We start from the raw sequence: 13,110 nt of genomic DNA, 5'->3' as shown, positions 1-13,110 counted from the left end.
GAAGTTTGAAGCTAGATCAATGGTCGGCTAAAAGAAGTATTAAATTTGGTGATGTTCGATTGTTATTGTGCGACTTGGTTTCTGTTAAAATATGCAGTTGCAGTCGAGTTACTTGAGGACACGCAACGGTTCAAGTTTGGGGTTGTGATGACAGTCTGTCATTGCATGAATTTATTTGAAGAATCGGGTCAAAATAAGCAAAATATGATCCAAAATGAAGAAGAAAGACCAAAGAAAGAGTGAAAATAGTTAAGTGCGAAGATTTGTGGACTTAGTGAAAATTTGAGTGAAAAAGGAGCAAAATAAAGTGCAGCTTCGGAAATAATCACATGCAACATCGTGCATCATCGCACGCACGATAGGGCCATAAAATTTGCATCACATATGATACAAGTCATCACGCGCATGCTGGTCTATTTTTCTGACGTGTCTGATCCATTCTGAGCTCTTTTCAAGGGGAATTTTTGCACTTTGATCAGGGTTATGAAAATTGGAGAACAAAGAATGATTTTGAGAGCGTCAAAGGTGACTTCTAAGGTATTTGAAGCCATTGGAGGTCATTACTTCAAGGTAATTCATATGTGATTTTCATCTATCAATTATGGCATTGTTATTTGAATTATGAGTAGCTAGGCTCCTCTAGGTTAGGTTGTATTATGATGAACCTATTTCAATATTGTTGGATTCTATGTTGATTTGACTTTGTATGAACCTTTTGATCTATAATGCCATTCAATTGCTCATTATTCTTAATGCTTTTTATGTGAGATACTCTTTTAAATTGATTTTGGACACATAGGGAATACTGACTATTAGTCTATATGTTGGACCTAGGGCAATTATTGTACTTACACAGGTTGAATAGGAATAAGAGACCCCGAGTAGTGGCATAGGGAATTAATGTTTTGTACATCGTCTAACCCTACTTATGCTAGAGGACAAGGGATAGAAAGCTCTGAGTAATGGTTAGTGAGTTATTTCGTTAGGGATCCATTATAACGGTTTTGTTAATTCGACGTGGGGTTATGTGATAAGATCATTCATACAAGGCATCAAGCATCAACAATAGAGAAATATGGGATTCTAAAACACAATCTGACCACTTTCGTAATTTTGTTTAATCTCTTATTTACTTTTCGCACTAAAACTCGAAAAAACCCCTTTTTTACTAGTTTTTATATATTGCACACAATTTGTCTTGTTAAAAGCAATCCCTGTGGATTCGATCTTTTTATTACTTCGACATTATCGGCATATTTGTCGAGAACTCATCAAGGCCTTCAGGTCCTGAGCAAAAGTTACACTACGGCTGACCATGTTAAGAAAATCTTGAGAAGTATCTCTGCTTGATACAGACCTAAGGTCACAGCTATTCAGGAGGCAAAATACCTAAAAACGTTGAGCCTTGAAACTCTTATAAGCAATATTTAGAGCCATGAGATGGAACTGAATGATATGAGCCAGTGATAAAATCCAAAACATTGGCATTAAAGACTGAAGACAAAAGATTTATTGGTAAAGTCGCCAGATCCTCTAAAGTCTAGAAATCAGAAGAAGCTTCTGATGGAGAAGTTTCTGATGGTGACTTTGATGAGGAGGAAATAACCTTCATCATCAGGAGGTTTCAGCAACTAACAAGAAAGAACAAGAGATTCTCCGGTAAAAGTAATGGCTTTAGAGGGTCTAGTTCTAAAGACAAAGCAGATGATCAGAAGAATTGCTTCAACTGTAAAAAGCTTGATCATTTCAAGGTTGAATGTCCTAATCTGCAGAAAGAAAGACCAAAGAAAGGAAGCTTCCAAAAGGATAAATTCATATGGAAATTCAAGAAGAGACTCATGGAAACATGGGATGAATTTGATAACGAAGACGGTTCACACAAAGATGAGGGAGAAGAAAATTTGGCTCTAATGGCTTTCACACCCTCAAATAGAGAATATGAATTAACCTCTAATTCAGATTCTGATGGAGAAGACGAGGTATTTTCTAATCTATCTCGTTCTGATTTAATTTCTTTTATTCAAGAAATCATGAGTCTTTGTCAAGATAAAGCAAAACTCGTGAAAACATTGAAAAAGGAATGTGATCTTCTGAAAGAAGAAATAAAAATTTCTCAAAATAAAATTGAATCTTTGGAGAAATATCACATTTCTCAAGTAAATAAAACATCTGATAAAAATTGTAGTGAGCATGAAATATCTCTTTAAGATTTTATCATAATTGGTCTTGAAAGAACAAAACTTGCTTCCATGATATATGGAGTAAGTTAGAGCAAAGGAAAAGGCTTGGGTTACAATGATAAATGTGCTCATTCTAAAGCTCAACTCTTGAAAACCTCAGATGCTTCTTCTTCAAGCAGTGCTCAAACAATGCTGAAAACTTGTTTTATGATTGCTTTTGATAAAGGTAAAAGTCTGAACAAATTAGAACCTAAGATAACATAATCAAAGGTTCTGAACAAATCAGTACCTAAGATGTCAAAATCAAAGATATTGAAGAAATCATAACCTAACATTCAAAAATCAAAGGTTCTTAAGAATCCATAACCTAAAAATCCCAAGTCAAAGGTTCTAAATAAAGTGGAACCCAAGACCTATGGACCAAAGGTTATGAAGGGTTCAAATGTCAAAACTTATCCTAAAAAATACTTTTATAAGAAAAAAATATGAAATGAGTATAAACCCTTTTATCAGAAAAGGCTTAAAATAAAAGAAAGCCCGTCAACACTAACAATAGAGGAACCATAAGAGTATGGGTACCTAAATCTCAAAAAAAAAATTGTTGCAAATTTGCCTAAAGGGAGAAACAACGCAACAATCATGGTACCTGCCTAATCTCTGTCTATAATGTTTGGTTAGTAAGTGGACTTAAACATAACCTTCTGAGCACGAGTCAATTTTGTGACAGTGGTTATGAAGGTTTGTTTGATAAGAACTCTAACTTAATTATCAATGAGTTTGAATAATCCATTTTGTTCAAAGGTAAGAGGAAGGGATATGTTTATAAAATTAATCTTTCTGAATTGACTGACCAAAAGGTTGTTTGCCTTCTGTCACTGAGTGATGAAAAATGGGTCTGGAACAAAAGGTAAGGTCATGCTAACTGGAGGTTGATCTCTAAACTTAGTAAGATAAAACTTGTTAAAGGGCCTCCAGATCTTGATTATCACTCAGATGCTCTCTATGGAGCATGTCAAGTAGAAAAGATTAGCAAAACTTCTTTCAAATCCAAAAACATTGTCTTAGCCTCTAGACCCTTAGAATGATTTCACATTGATTTATTTGGTCCTGTTGGGACTAGTTCAATCAATGGGAAGAAGTATGACTTGGTCATTGTGGATGACTATATCAGGTGGACTTGGGTTAAATTCCTCAGATCCAAAGATGAATCATATGAGGTATTTAGCATCTTCTGGACACAAGTTCAATCTGAAAAAGGAACTAAAAACTCTAAAAGTTAGTAGTGATCATGGTGGTGAGTTTGAAAAGGAGCCTTTTGATATTTTTTGTGATAAACATGGAATTATCCATGAGTTATCTTCTCCTAGAACTCCACAATAAGACAGGGTTATAGAAAGAAAGAACGGATCACTGCAAGAAATGGCTAGAACCATGATCCATGAGAATCATCTTCCTAAATACTTATGGGCATAAGTAGTTAATACTTCTTGTTATATTTAGAATAAGATTTCTATCAGACCAATTTTGAACAAAACATCATATGAATTGTTTAAAGCAAGAAAGCCAATCATATATTACTTTCATCAGTTTGGTTGTACTTGTTAAATTCTGAACAATAAAGTCTATCTAAAGAAATTTGATGCTAAGGCTCAAAAGGGTATCTACTTAGGATACTATGATTGCTCTAAAGCATACAAAGTGTATAACTCTGAAGCCAAAATGTTAAAGAGTCTATACGTGTCAAATTTGATGACAAAGGGCCTGACTATGATAAGTTAGAGTCCGTTGAAAGTTTTGCAGATATATAGGTTTCTGAAGTACATTCATAAGATGAACCTTCAGAAGATAGAAGTTCAGAAGTTGATGGGTAAGAAGCTGGTGAACCTGAAATTGTTCTTATCTCTGAAGCTCACCCAGAAGTTGCAAACTCTGAAGAAGCCCAAGATGATTCAGAAGTTTCTACTCATCCCAATAAGTCATTCAAATATAAAGAATCCCGTCCAGAAGATCTAATAATTGGAAATAAGAATGATCCCTTGATGACGAGATCTGCATTCAAAGATGAAATCTCTATGCTTGGATTCATTTCCTTGATTGAGCATTCTTCTACTAATGAAGTTTTATTAGATGAGGGGTGGATTATAGCTATGCAGGAAAAGCTGAACCAGTTTCACAGGATTGATGTTTGAGATTTGGTTCTCAGGCCAAGTTAGAGGAACATTATTGAAACAAAGTGGGTGTTTAGAAACAAGCTGAATGAGCAAGGATAGGTGGTAAGAAATAAGGCTCGACTTGCAGCTCAAGGTTACAGTCAACAGGAAGGTATAGATTTCTCTGAAACCTTTGCACCAATTGCAAGGTTAGAGGCAATCAAACTTCTTCTCTCTTATGCTATTAATCATGATAATGTTCTTTATGAAATGGATGTTAAAAGTGCATTCTTTAATGGAGTCATTTCTGAAGAGGTGTATGTCAAACAACCCCCTGGGTTTGATGACTCATTCCACCCAAATTATGTGTTTAAACTTAAGAAATCACTTTATGGACTCAAACAAGCTCATAGAGCTTGATATGAGAGATTGAGTAATTTTCTATTGGAAAATGATTTTGAAAAGGGTCAAGTTGACACTACAATGTTCAGAAAGACTCTTAACAAGGAAATTTTATTTTTTCAAATTTATGTTGATGACATAATTTTTTGTTCCACTAATACCTCTCTAAGCCAAGAAATTTCTAAGACAATGCAGGCTGACTTTGAGATGAGCATGATGGGAGAATTGAAGTTCTTCCTGGGAATTTAAATCAACCAAAATAAAAATGGAACACATGTTCACCAGTCCAAGTACACAAAGGAACTTCTGAAGAAGTTTAATCTTGAAGACTGCAAGATTATGGCTAGGCATATGCATCAAACTTGTAGTCTGAATAAGGAGGAAAGTAGCTCCAATGTGGATCAAAAGTTATACAGAGGTATGATTAGTTCTTTGTTTTACCTCACAACTTGTAGGCCTGATATATTGTTCAGTGTATGTTTGTATGCAAGGTTTCAATCAGATCCTAGAGAAACTCACTTAACTACTATTAAGAGAATCTTTAGGTATCTGAAAGGAACCGCAAATCTGGGAATTCCTTATAAAAAAATCCATAAATTATAAGTTGGTTGGATTATGTGATGTTGACTATGTTGTGAATAGAATTGAGAGAAAATCCACTAGTGGAATATGTCAATTCATAGGTGAAAACCTAATATCCTGAGCTAGTAAGAGATAAGCAATTATTGCTCTCTCTACAGCAAAAGCAGAATACATCTATGCTGCAAAATGTTGCATACAACTACTCTGGATGAAATATCAGCTAGAGGATTATCAGATTTATGGAAAAAATATTCCTATCTTCTGTGATAATATTGCTTATATTTTTCTTACAAAGAATTCAATTCGACACTCCAAAACCAAGCATATTGAGATTAAACATCACTTCATTAGACACTATGTTCAGAAATAGAGTTTTAGATATTCGATTCATGATATTTATCATCAATGGGCTGACATATTTACAAAACCCTTAGCTACTGAAAAGTTTGATTTTATAAAAAAGAATATGAGCATGGTCTATATTATAGAGTAATGCTTTACTCTGATTAGAGTATCAAAGTATAATACTGCTAATAAGTAGCTTCAATCAGAGTCTAGGAAACGACCTTTGATGAAAAGTGGCTTCTTAAAAATAATAGACTCTAAGACTTTGGAAGTGGATTATTTACTTTAGATAGCATTCACATGTCTGATATTTATCTTGCACAGTAGCTGTTTGGGTAAAGACTGTTGGTTAATGATGTGAAACTTTTTTTATTTTTGTGAATATGCTCATCTGTCACCACCTCATGTTTTCCTACTTGTTATTTTTTTTCTATTTTGTTTCTAAAAAATAATCTTTGAGAGGTCTTAAGGAAAAGACATATGTCTTGTATCTTTCTGACAATTCGTTGGCTATATCTTTAGAAACATCTTTCAGTTTAATTCATTTATGTCTTTTATCTTCTCACTTTTTGAGTTATTCCCTTTGCTAAGATAACCTCTAGATTTATTCTTGCTATGGAAAATCAGTTGGTAGTCATCATTGAAGGACTTGTTGATTTTGAAGAGATGATGGCTCATGGGTTTGATCTTCAAAGCACGGTCTGCAAAAATGGTTGGGATAATTTCTTTGATATGCTCTATGGTTCTACTTACCCTAACCTGATCAAGGAATTTTGGGTAAATGCTTCCATCCAAGAACTTAATCTAGAATATATTATTCTTTCTATTGTATATGGTGTTCCTATCACCATCACTCCCACTTCTATTGCTAATGCAATACACGGTGAGGATGAAGGTGTGGTTCTAGATACGCTGTTTTGGGAATCTTCTTTGCCTTCTCATCATATCTTTGATAATTTGTCCGACCTATCTAAGGTTTCTAATCTTAACTCCAATGCATGAGTTTGGTATCAAATTTCGATATCAAACCTTCTGCCACAGAACAAAGATCTAGAATCTCTAGATATTGATGAAAGAGATTTTCTACTTTTTCTCAACTCATATTTGAAGATCAACCTTTCCCAAGTGATGTTTGAATACATAAAGATGACTATCAAATCCTTTCATAAGTGAAAGTCATCCTTCAGTTCTCATGGAAGAGTTCTTTCAAAACTTTTCATTCAACAAGGGGTTGTGACAACTATGGTTGAGTTTACTTCACAAGTCTAGGGAGATAAGTTGAAGATTCCAAAAGCTTTTGAAAGTTATCGGTCCTTTTATGGTCAAGGTGGTCTCTTTGGATGAATCTTCTTTTTCTGCTTAGTTGCTTTAATTGTTTTGTGTTTTATCTATGTAGCTTATCTGTTTTATATTTAATAAAAAGTTCTTTATTTGCTTTTTTTTGTTTTGTCTTTCTCGTTTTTTTTTACTGACTGATTGAAAAGCATTAACATAATTGAAGAATGTCAAAGGAAGTTTGTGACTATTGAAAAAGGAATGGAAACTTATTCATTCATAAGACATTACATGATCTGATCCTAAAAACTATTACCCTTGTTTTCAGACTTGATCATCTGTCTTCTTCTGTGTCTCCAAAAATATTTTCCAGTCATCATCCCACTCCTTCTCCGTAAGAGTTTTCAAATATGCATCTGGAATCTTTCCCTCCTTAGAGACTCCACCGGATGTGCCTTCTTCATCTGCTGTTGTGGATCTTTGAGTCTTTGCTAATTCCTCAGCCTTCTTCTTCTCTTTTCTTGCATCCTTTCTCATTAAATTGCATATCTCTTTTGAAAATTTTATCTTGTCTGCCTTGAATGTATTTCTTTTTCCCATTCTTGTATTTACCCAGAGAAAATTTAGAGTTGTGTATTTTGGTGTTGTTTCTGCATATGCTCTTATAGGGGTATGTTTCAAATTTCCTTTATCTTGAAGATTGTGTTATTTGAGTCTTGTGCATATTTGATTATTGTTCCTTGAAAAACATGTCGTCAGAGTCTACCTTTGACCATCTCAAAATTTGTGGTACATATGCTTATCAGTCATCAGTATCTGCAATTATTATTTTTTGTTGATGACAAAATGGGGGAGAAATCCATGGGAGTATTTAAGAGGATAAAAGTTTTTTTTTAATACTTTTATGTGCCTGAACCCTAATTATTTTGATATTGCTTTCATCTGAACATTATCTTATCAAAATAAGTTTAATTAACTTGGATAAGACTTAAGGGGAGTTTACAAAACCTAACCTATGGACTATTAGACTCAGGGGGAGCTAGTTAAACTGACCAACCATTATTCTTAAATACATTTATTTGTCATCATAAAAAAGGGGGAGATTGTTGGAACAAGATTTATTCATATCCCTTGGGGTTTAATGATAACAAATTACTTAAAGAACAAAGGGGTAAACTAACATATGTTCAAGTGTGCATGATCACAAGCTTAGTATTCAACTTGAATAGACCCTGTTAAAAGCATATGTAGAGAAGCAAAGTATCTCATATTCTAGAAGATCAGAATCTGATGACTCTGAAGGATCAGACTCTAAACGAGGTGGTTCTACCTCTAAAGTTTCAGACTCTGGTCATAGTGCTCCAACCTTTGATGACAACTCAGACTCTGAAGGTTAAAGGTGTCTCTGATCCTTACTTTGTACCAAAAGCATATCAGTCTTGTTAAACACCAAATTTCTTGAAAGAGACAACTAGGGTTTTATTTTGCAAGACTCAAGGAATGGTGTTGTGACCTCTTAAGTCTGTTCTATCTTTTGGTATATATGTAGTACTCCGAAAGATGCTGTGAACAATGTCTTTATTCAATGGACAATGTTTTTAACCAAATACATCCTCCAACGTCTCTCTTGACATGCTTCTTCACGAAGTTAGCTCTTATGCTCAACCCTCAAACGACCATTTCTTTGTCTATATAAAAGGAACTGAAGATTTGAAGGAAGGTTACAAAAACACAATATCATAACATCTTGAGCATAACTTTGAGCTATTATTTATAATTGTTATTGCATAAGATCTTAAGATTTCTTATCTTTGTATATCTTAGAAATCTTAAGAGTTAAGAACCTTTGTGATTGTTGTATAACTGTTATACTTTTGATTGGATATCAAAGTATAGTTGTTATCTTTTCTACTAAATTGTTTGTTTAAAGTAGAGGAAGTCTCTTGCATGTGTGCTTGAGCAGTGAAGTCTCTTTCTAGTTTGCTTGAGCAAAGGAGGTCTCTTGCATGTGTGCTTCAGCAGTGAAGTCTCTTTCTAGTGCTTGAGCAAAGGAAGTCTCTTGCATGTGTGCTTCAGCAGTGAAGTCTCTTTCTAGTGTGATTCAATGGAAGTCTCTTGCTAGGTTGCTTGAGCGAAAATCTCTTTCTGGATTGATTGAGCAGTGAAGTCTCTTTTTGGTTTGATTGAGAAAAGTTGTAATCAGGATTGATTATAGTGAAAAGTTTTTGTTTGAGACAAGAGGACTGGACTACTCTCAATTGAGGAGAAGAATTAGGATAAATTTTGTGTATTATTTAATGCTTCTGATTCATATTCTTTCCGCTGTTATTATTAACTCTGATATCAGACCCTGGACTATTTTTCAGAAGCGAAACATTTTTGTTATACACAATTCAACCCTTCCTTCTTGTGTATAAATGTTGTAAATAAACTAGTTTTTTCAATTCTTAACTATTTTGACCAATTTAAAATAAAAATTAGTGAATATTAAAATTAATAAATTTTATTTCCACTAATATCAAATCTGTTCACCAATGTGTCTCCAAGACCAAGATTACTCACCCTTATAGGTAAAACATGTTTATTAATCAAACTAACTGTGTTTGTTTAATAAATTTCTTTATGCTTAACTTGTTTATTAATTTGAACAGTATTAGAGCAAAATATGGATTGGACTGAACAAATTTGTGTTCATGGTTCAGACTCCTACCAAATCGCTCCAGGTGAATAATTTTACTAGAGAGTTCTTCATAGGAAAAGATAATATACCATTTTTAAAGATTTGTGTTAATAGAATAAATAGTATGGAAGATATACTTTGCACCATTTCAAAGTTAATTTTAGTATTCTCTTGAGAAATATTATGTTCTAATTATCATAAACTTTGTCTTCACTAATTCTTTTGGCAGATCTAATTACAGAACAGGATGTATTGGTGTTGATCGTCTTCATGATTTTGTTCATTAAAAGATGCATCTTGTTGGATTGAAAAGTATAAATATCATATATGTAAAGTATTTTTAATCTATGTTTTTAATAGTATGAAATTTTATAGTATACAAAATAAATTTATTATTATCAATCAATAACTGTTATTTCTAGTACGAAAATCATCATACTTTATTCCAACATTCATACAAACAACACCTTAAAACACAAACGGAATCAGAGCCTTAACATTCTTAGGAAAATCTTCAAACTTGGAAAGATACCAATTCCTAGTAGCATAACTCCTCCCCAACAAATAAAAAGTATCACCAATTGCAAAACACAAAGAATACAACGTTTGAGAAATAAAAAACATCCCATAAAACTCAATTATCTCAAAAAGATAATGTGGACATATCACAATCCCAAATAAGCCACCTTTTGGAATTTTGTATTCCTTTTCACCTTTTCCTCTTAATTTGGATAGAAGAAAATGATGATAGGAGTTACCAATAATGCCTATTAGAAAAAGCATAATTCCTGGGTATATTAAATTAATTGATGGTTCTGGAAACTCTTTTGTGAGGTGTTGAGTGTAGATCATTGTTATGGTTGACATGAAGTAACTTACAGTGATGGGAATTGCTGAATCAAGAAGCATGGAAGCACTATATTTGTGAACAAAAAGAGACTGCAAAATAAAGTAAAAGTAATATTCTTAATTGAACTGAAAGAAAAAATAAGTAAAAGCACTCTGTTCAATTTGGTAAGAATTGTTATTCTAATTTATAAATATTAATAAATTATTTATACTAATAAATAAATATAAATAAATAGTATTGTCTGATTTTAAATTTTAATTAGATTCATTAATCTCAACTAATACATATCACTTAAAATAAGTCATCCATTAGAAACTTTAAATTCTCAATTTCGAATCCAGCTAATTATAAATTGTTTATATAAAAAATATTTTCAATATGATTATTTTATATGAAACTCATAATTTGATAATACATTGTCATCTCATATTTATATAATTTATTAATAATAAAAATGATAATAATATTAATAATAATAATAATAATAATATATTTTCCATTAAAGCAACTCAATAAATAATTGTACAAAGAGACGTGGCAGTTTCAATCTACGACGTCATTTGCTATGGCGCATGCATCGATCAATTTGTACTCATGCGCTAATGTAATTGACGTATGTATGTAAAATGTAGGAGCATGCGTCACTCTAATTGACACATGCATGTAAAACGTAGGCGTCACTGCAATTGACACATATATGTAATTTTTTTATTTTTTTTTACATAAATGCGTCAATTACACGCTAACTAGAATAACGCATGTTCCTACGTTTTACATGCATATGTCAATTGCAATGGCGCATGCTCTTATATTTTAATAGCATAGGTCAATTATAGTGGCATATGCTTAGGCATGGCAACAAAAGTCGTATATGCGGATACCCACCAGAATCCGCCCCAAAATTGATGGAAAAAACCCTCTTTGCCTGGGTTTGGGTTTGGATTTTTCCCGACTATAAAATATGAGGATGAATCGGGTAATAGAGACACTAGGACTCGCCCCGTTTTTTTATTATGTACATTAATTTAGAATATTAAATATGTGTTTAATGTTTTGATATTTTAATTTGAATTTATAATTTAAAATATTTAAAATATATATAGAATTTTTTTAGATTATTTTATTTTATCAGTAAATATAATTTTATTTTGGAAAAAATAAATATTTCTATTAAAAAATTGATTTCTTTAAATGAATGGTGACGATGCGCAGATATCTGAACCCATTTGGGACGGATTTGAGTTTATATTTTCCATCCCCGTTTGGGTTTGGGACGGGAATCGGGATTGTTTTGGGATTCGGGTTTGGGTTTGAGGGAGGTAAAAACCGTCTCCGACCCGTCCCATTGTCATGCCTACATGATCATTTTGATATGTAATTTTAAAAAATTGAATATTTCAAAAAAAAAATCTGAAAAACAGCATATAACAATGAAAAAAAAGTAGAGTAGTTAATTTCTTGTTATTATTTTATCTGATTTCAAATGTGTTCTAGTAGACATTAGACATTAATAGTAATCATTTTTTCAAAAATTTATGTAACAGAATAATTATCTCTAACAATAAATAAAAAAACACCTCGTGTCTATTCTAATTTTGAAGTGTTAATTACCTCAAAGACCCTCTTGAAGTAGTGAAGGGTCAAGGCAGAATGAAGAACATTAGATCTAAAACCTTCCTTGGGAAAGATCCAAAACGACGCCGCAGCAGTTAGAAAAGCAGGAGTATATACCAACAACATACCAACCTTACTTGAAAACTTAAGTTTTTCCCCACTGTTGATGTTGTTATTATTTGCATTCCAGAATTTTGAATAGTTCATATGCTTTCCTCTAATTTCAGAAATACCGTAATTTCCAAGTGCAATAAAGCTTATAATTGACATGGTTGTGACAAATATCGAAGATGGTGGTGGGAATATGAAGTTTGAAAACATAGACATGGTTATGGTTTTGGATGTTTTTTTACTTGGTTGGTTTGTTTCAGATCTGAATATAAAGTAGAAGCAAATGATATGATTTCAAGATGATAAAAGAATAATATACAATTGATATGCAAATTGGAAAAAAAAAGTAATATAATAACAAAAAATGTGGTGATAATTCTAGAGAAATACTAGAGGGGACAAGATCTGCAAAATGCGGTGGGTTCCCTACATTTCTGATTTTTTAAATTAGTTTTTTTTCTTTCTCTTTTGGAATTTATATTTTTTTCTCCTAAGATTACAAATTTAAAAATGTTAGAGAAAATCGAGTATATAAATTAAACTTATAAAATAAAGAGTGAGAAACTTATATTTTTAAAATATGGTGTATCTTTATATGAAATAAAGAGGGTATTTGTATCATTAGAATTACAATTATTATATGAATGTAATAATTCACATTATTATTCTAAATTAAAATTGTAAATAGATCATTTGACGTTTTATAGATAATTTATAGATATTTTAAAATAATAATAATAATTTTCTAATTTATTATAATATTTTTCTTTTAAAATATCTATCATGGTGTTTTATTGAAGTCTCGTTAAACATATTCTTATAGAAACATATGTTACCTCGTTAAAAATCTTATTAGGAAAAATTTATTGGGATAAAAACCTTAATAAAGAAAAAAGAGTACACCATTATGTTAGTTCTTCT

The 13,110-nt window shown here is 32.1% G+C and overlaps 1 protein-coding gene across 1 annotated transcript; it reads right to left on the bottom strand.

The window, feature by feature from the left end:
- Positions 1–10,002: 10,002 nt before the first annotated feature.
- On the bottom strand, positions 10,003–12,638 carry LOC127127471 (uncharacterized). Its single transcript, XM_051056665.1, has 2 exons — positions 12,076–12,638; positions 10,003–10,553 (listed from the first exon to the last, which is right to left on the bottom strand). The coding sequence occupies exons 1-2, from the start codon at positions 12,403–12,405 to the stop codon at positions 10,083–10,085; spliced, it is 801 nt and encodes a 266-aa protein (XP_050912622.1). The 5' UTR covers positions 12,406–12,638; the 3' UTR covers positions 10,003–10,082.
- Between the last annotated feature and the right edge of the window lie 472 nt (positions 12,639–13,110).

This window comes from Lathyrus oleraceus, chromosome 1 (genome assembly GCF_024323335.1).
Source record: "Lathyrus oleraceus cultivar Zhongwan6 chromosome 1, CAAS_Psat_ZW6_1.0, whole genome shotgun sequence".
Lineage (NCBI taxonomy): Eukaryota > Viridiplantae > Streptophyta > Magnoliopsida > Fabales > Fabaceae > Lathyrus > Lathyrus oleraceus.
This window is presented reverse-complemented; position numbering and strand designations above follow the sequence as displayed.

Bases quoted from the DNA above. Each gene is read 5' to 3' on its own strand.
- LOC127127471 (XM_051056665.1), bottom strand. From the start codon at position 12,405: ATGTCTATGTTTTCAAACTTCATATTCCCACCACCATCTTCGATATTT. The intron at 10,554-12,075 runs GTAATTAACACT...TTTATTTTGCAG, and splicing joins ACTTCAAGAGGGTCTTTGAG to TCTCTTTTTGTTCACAAATA.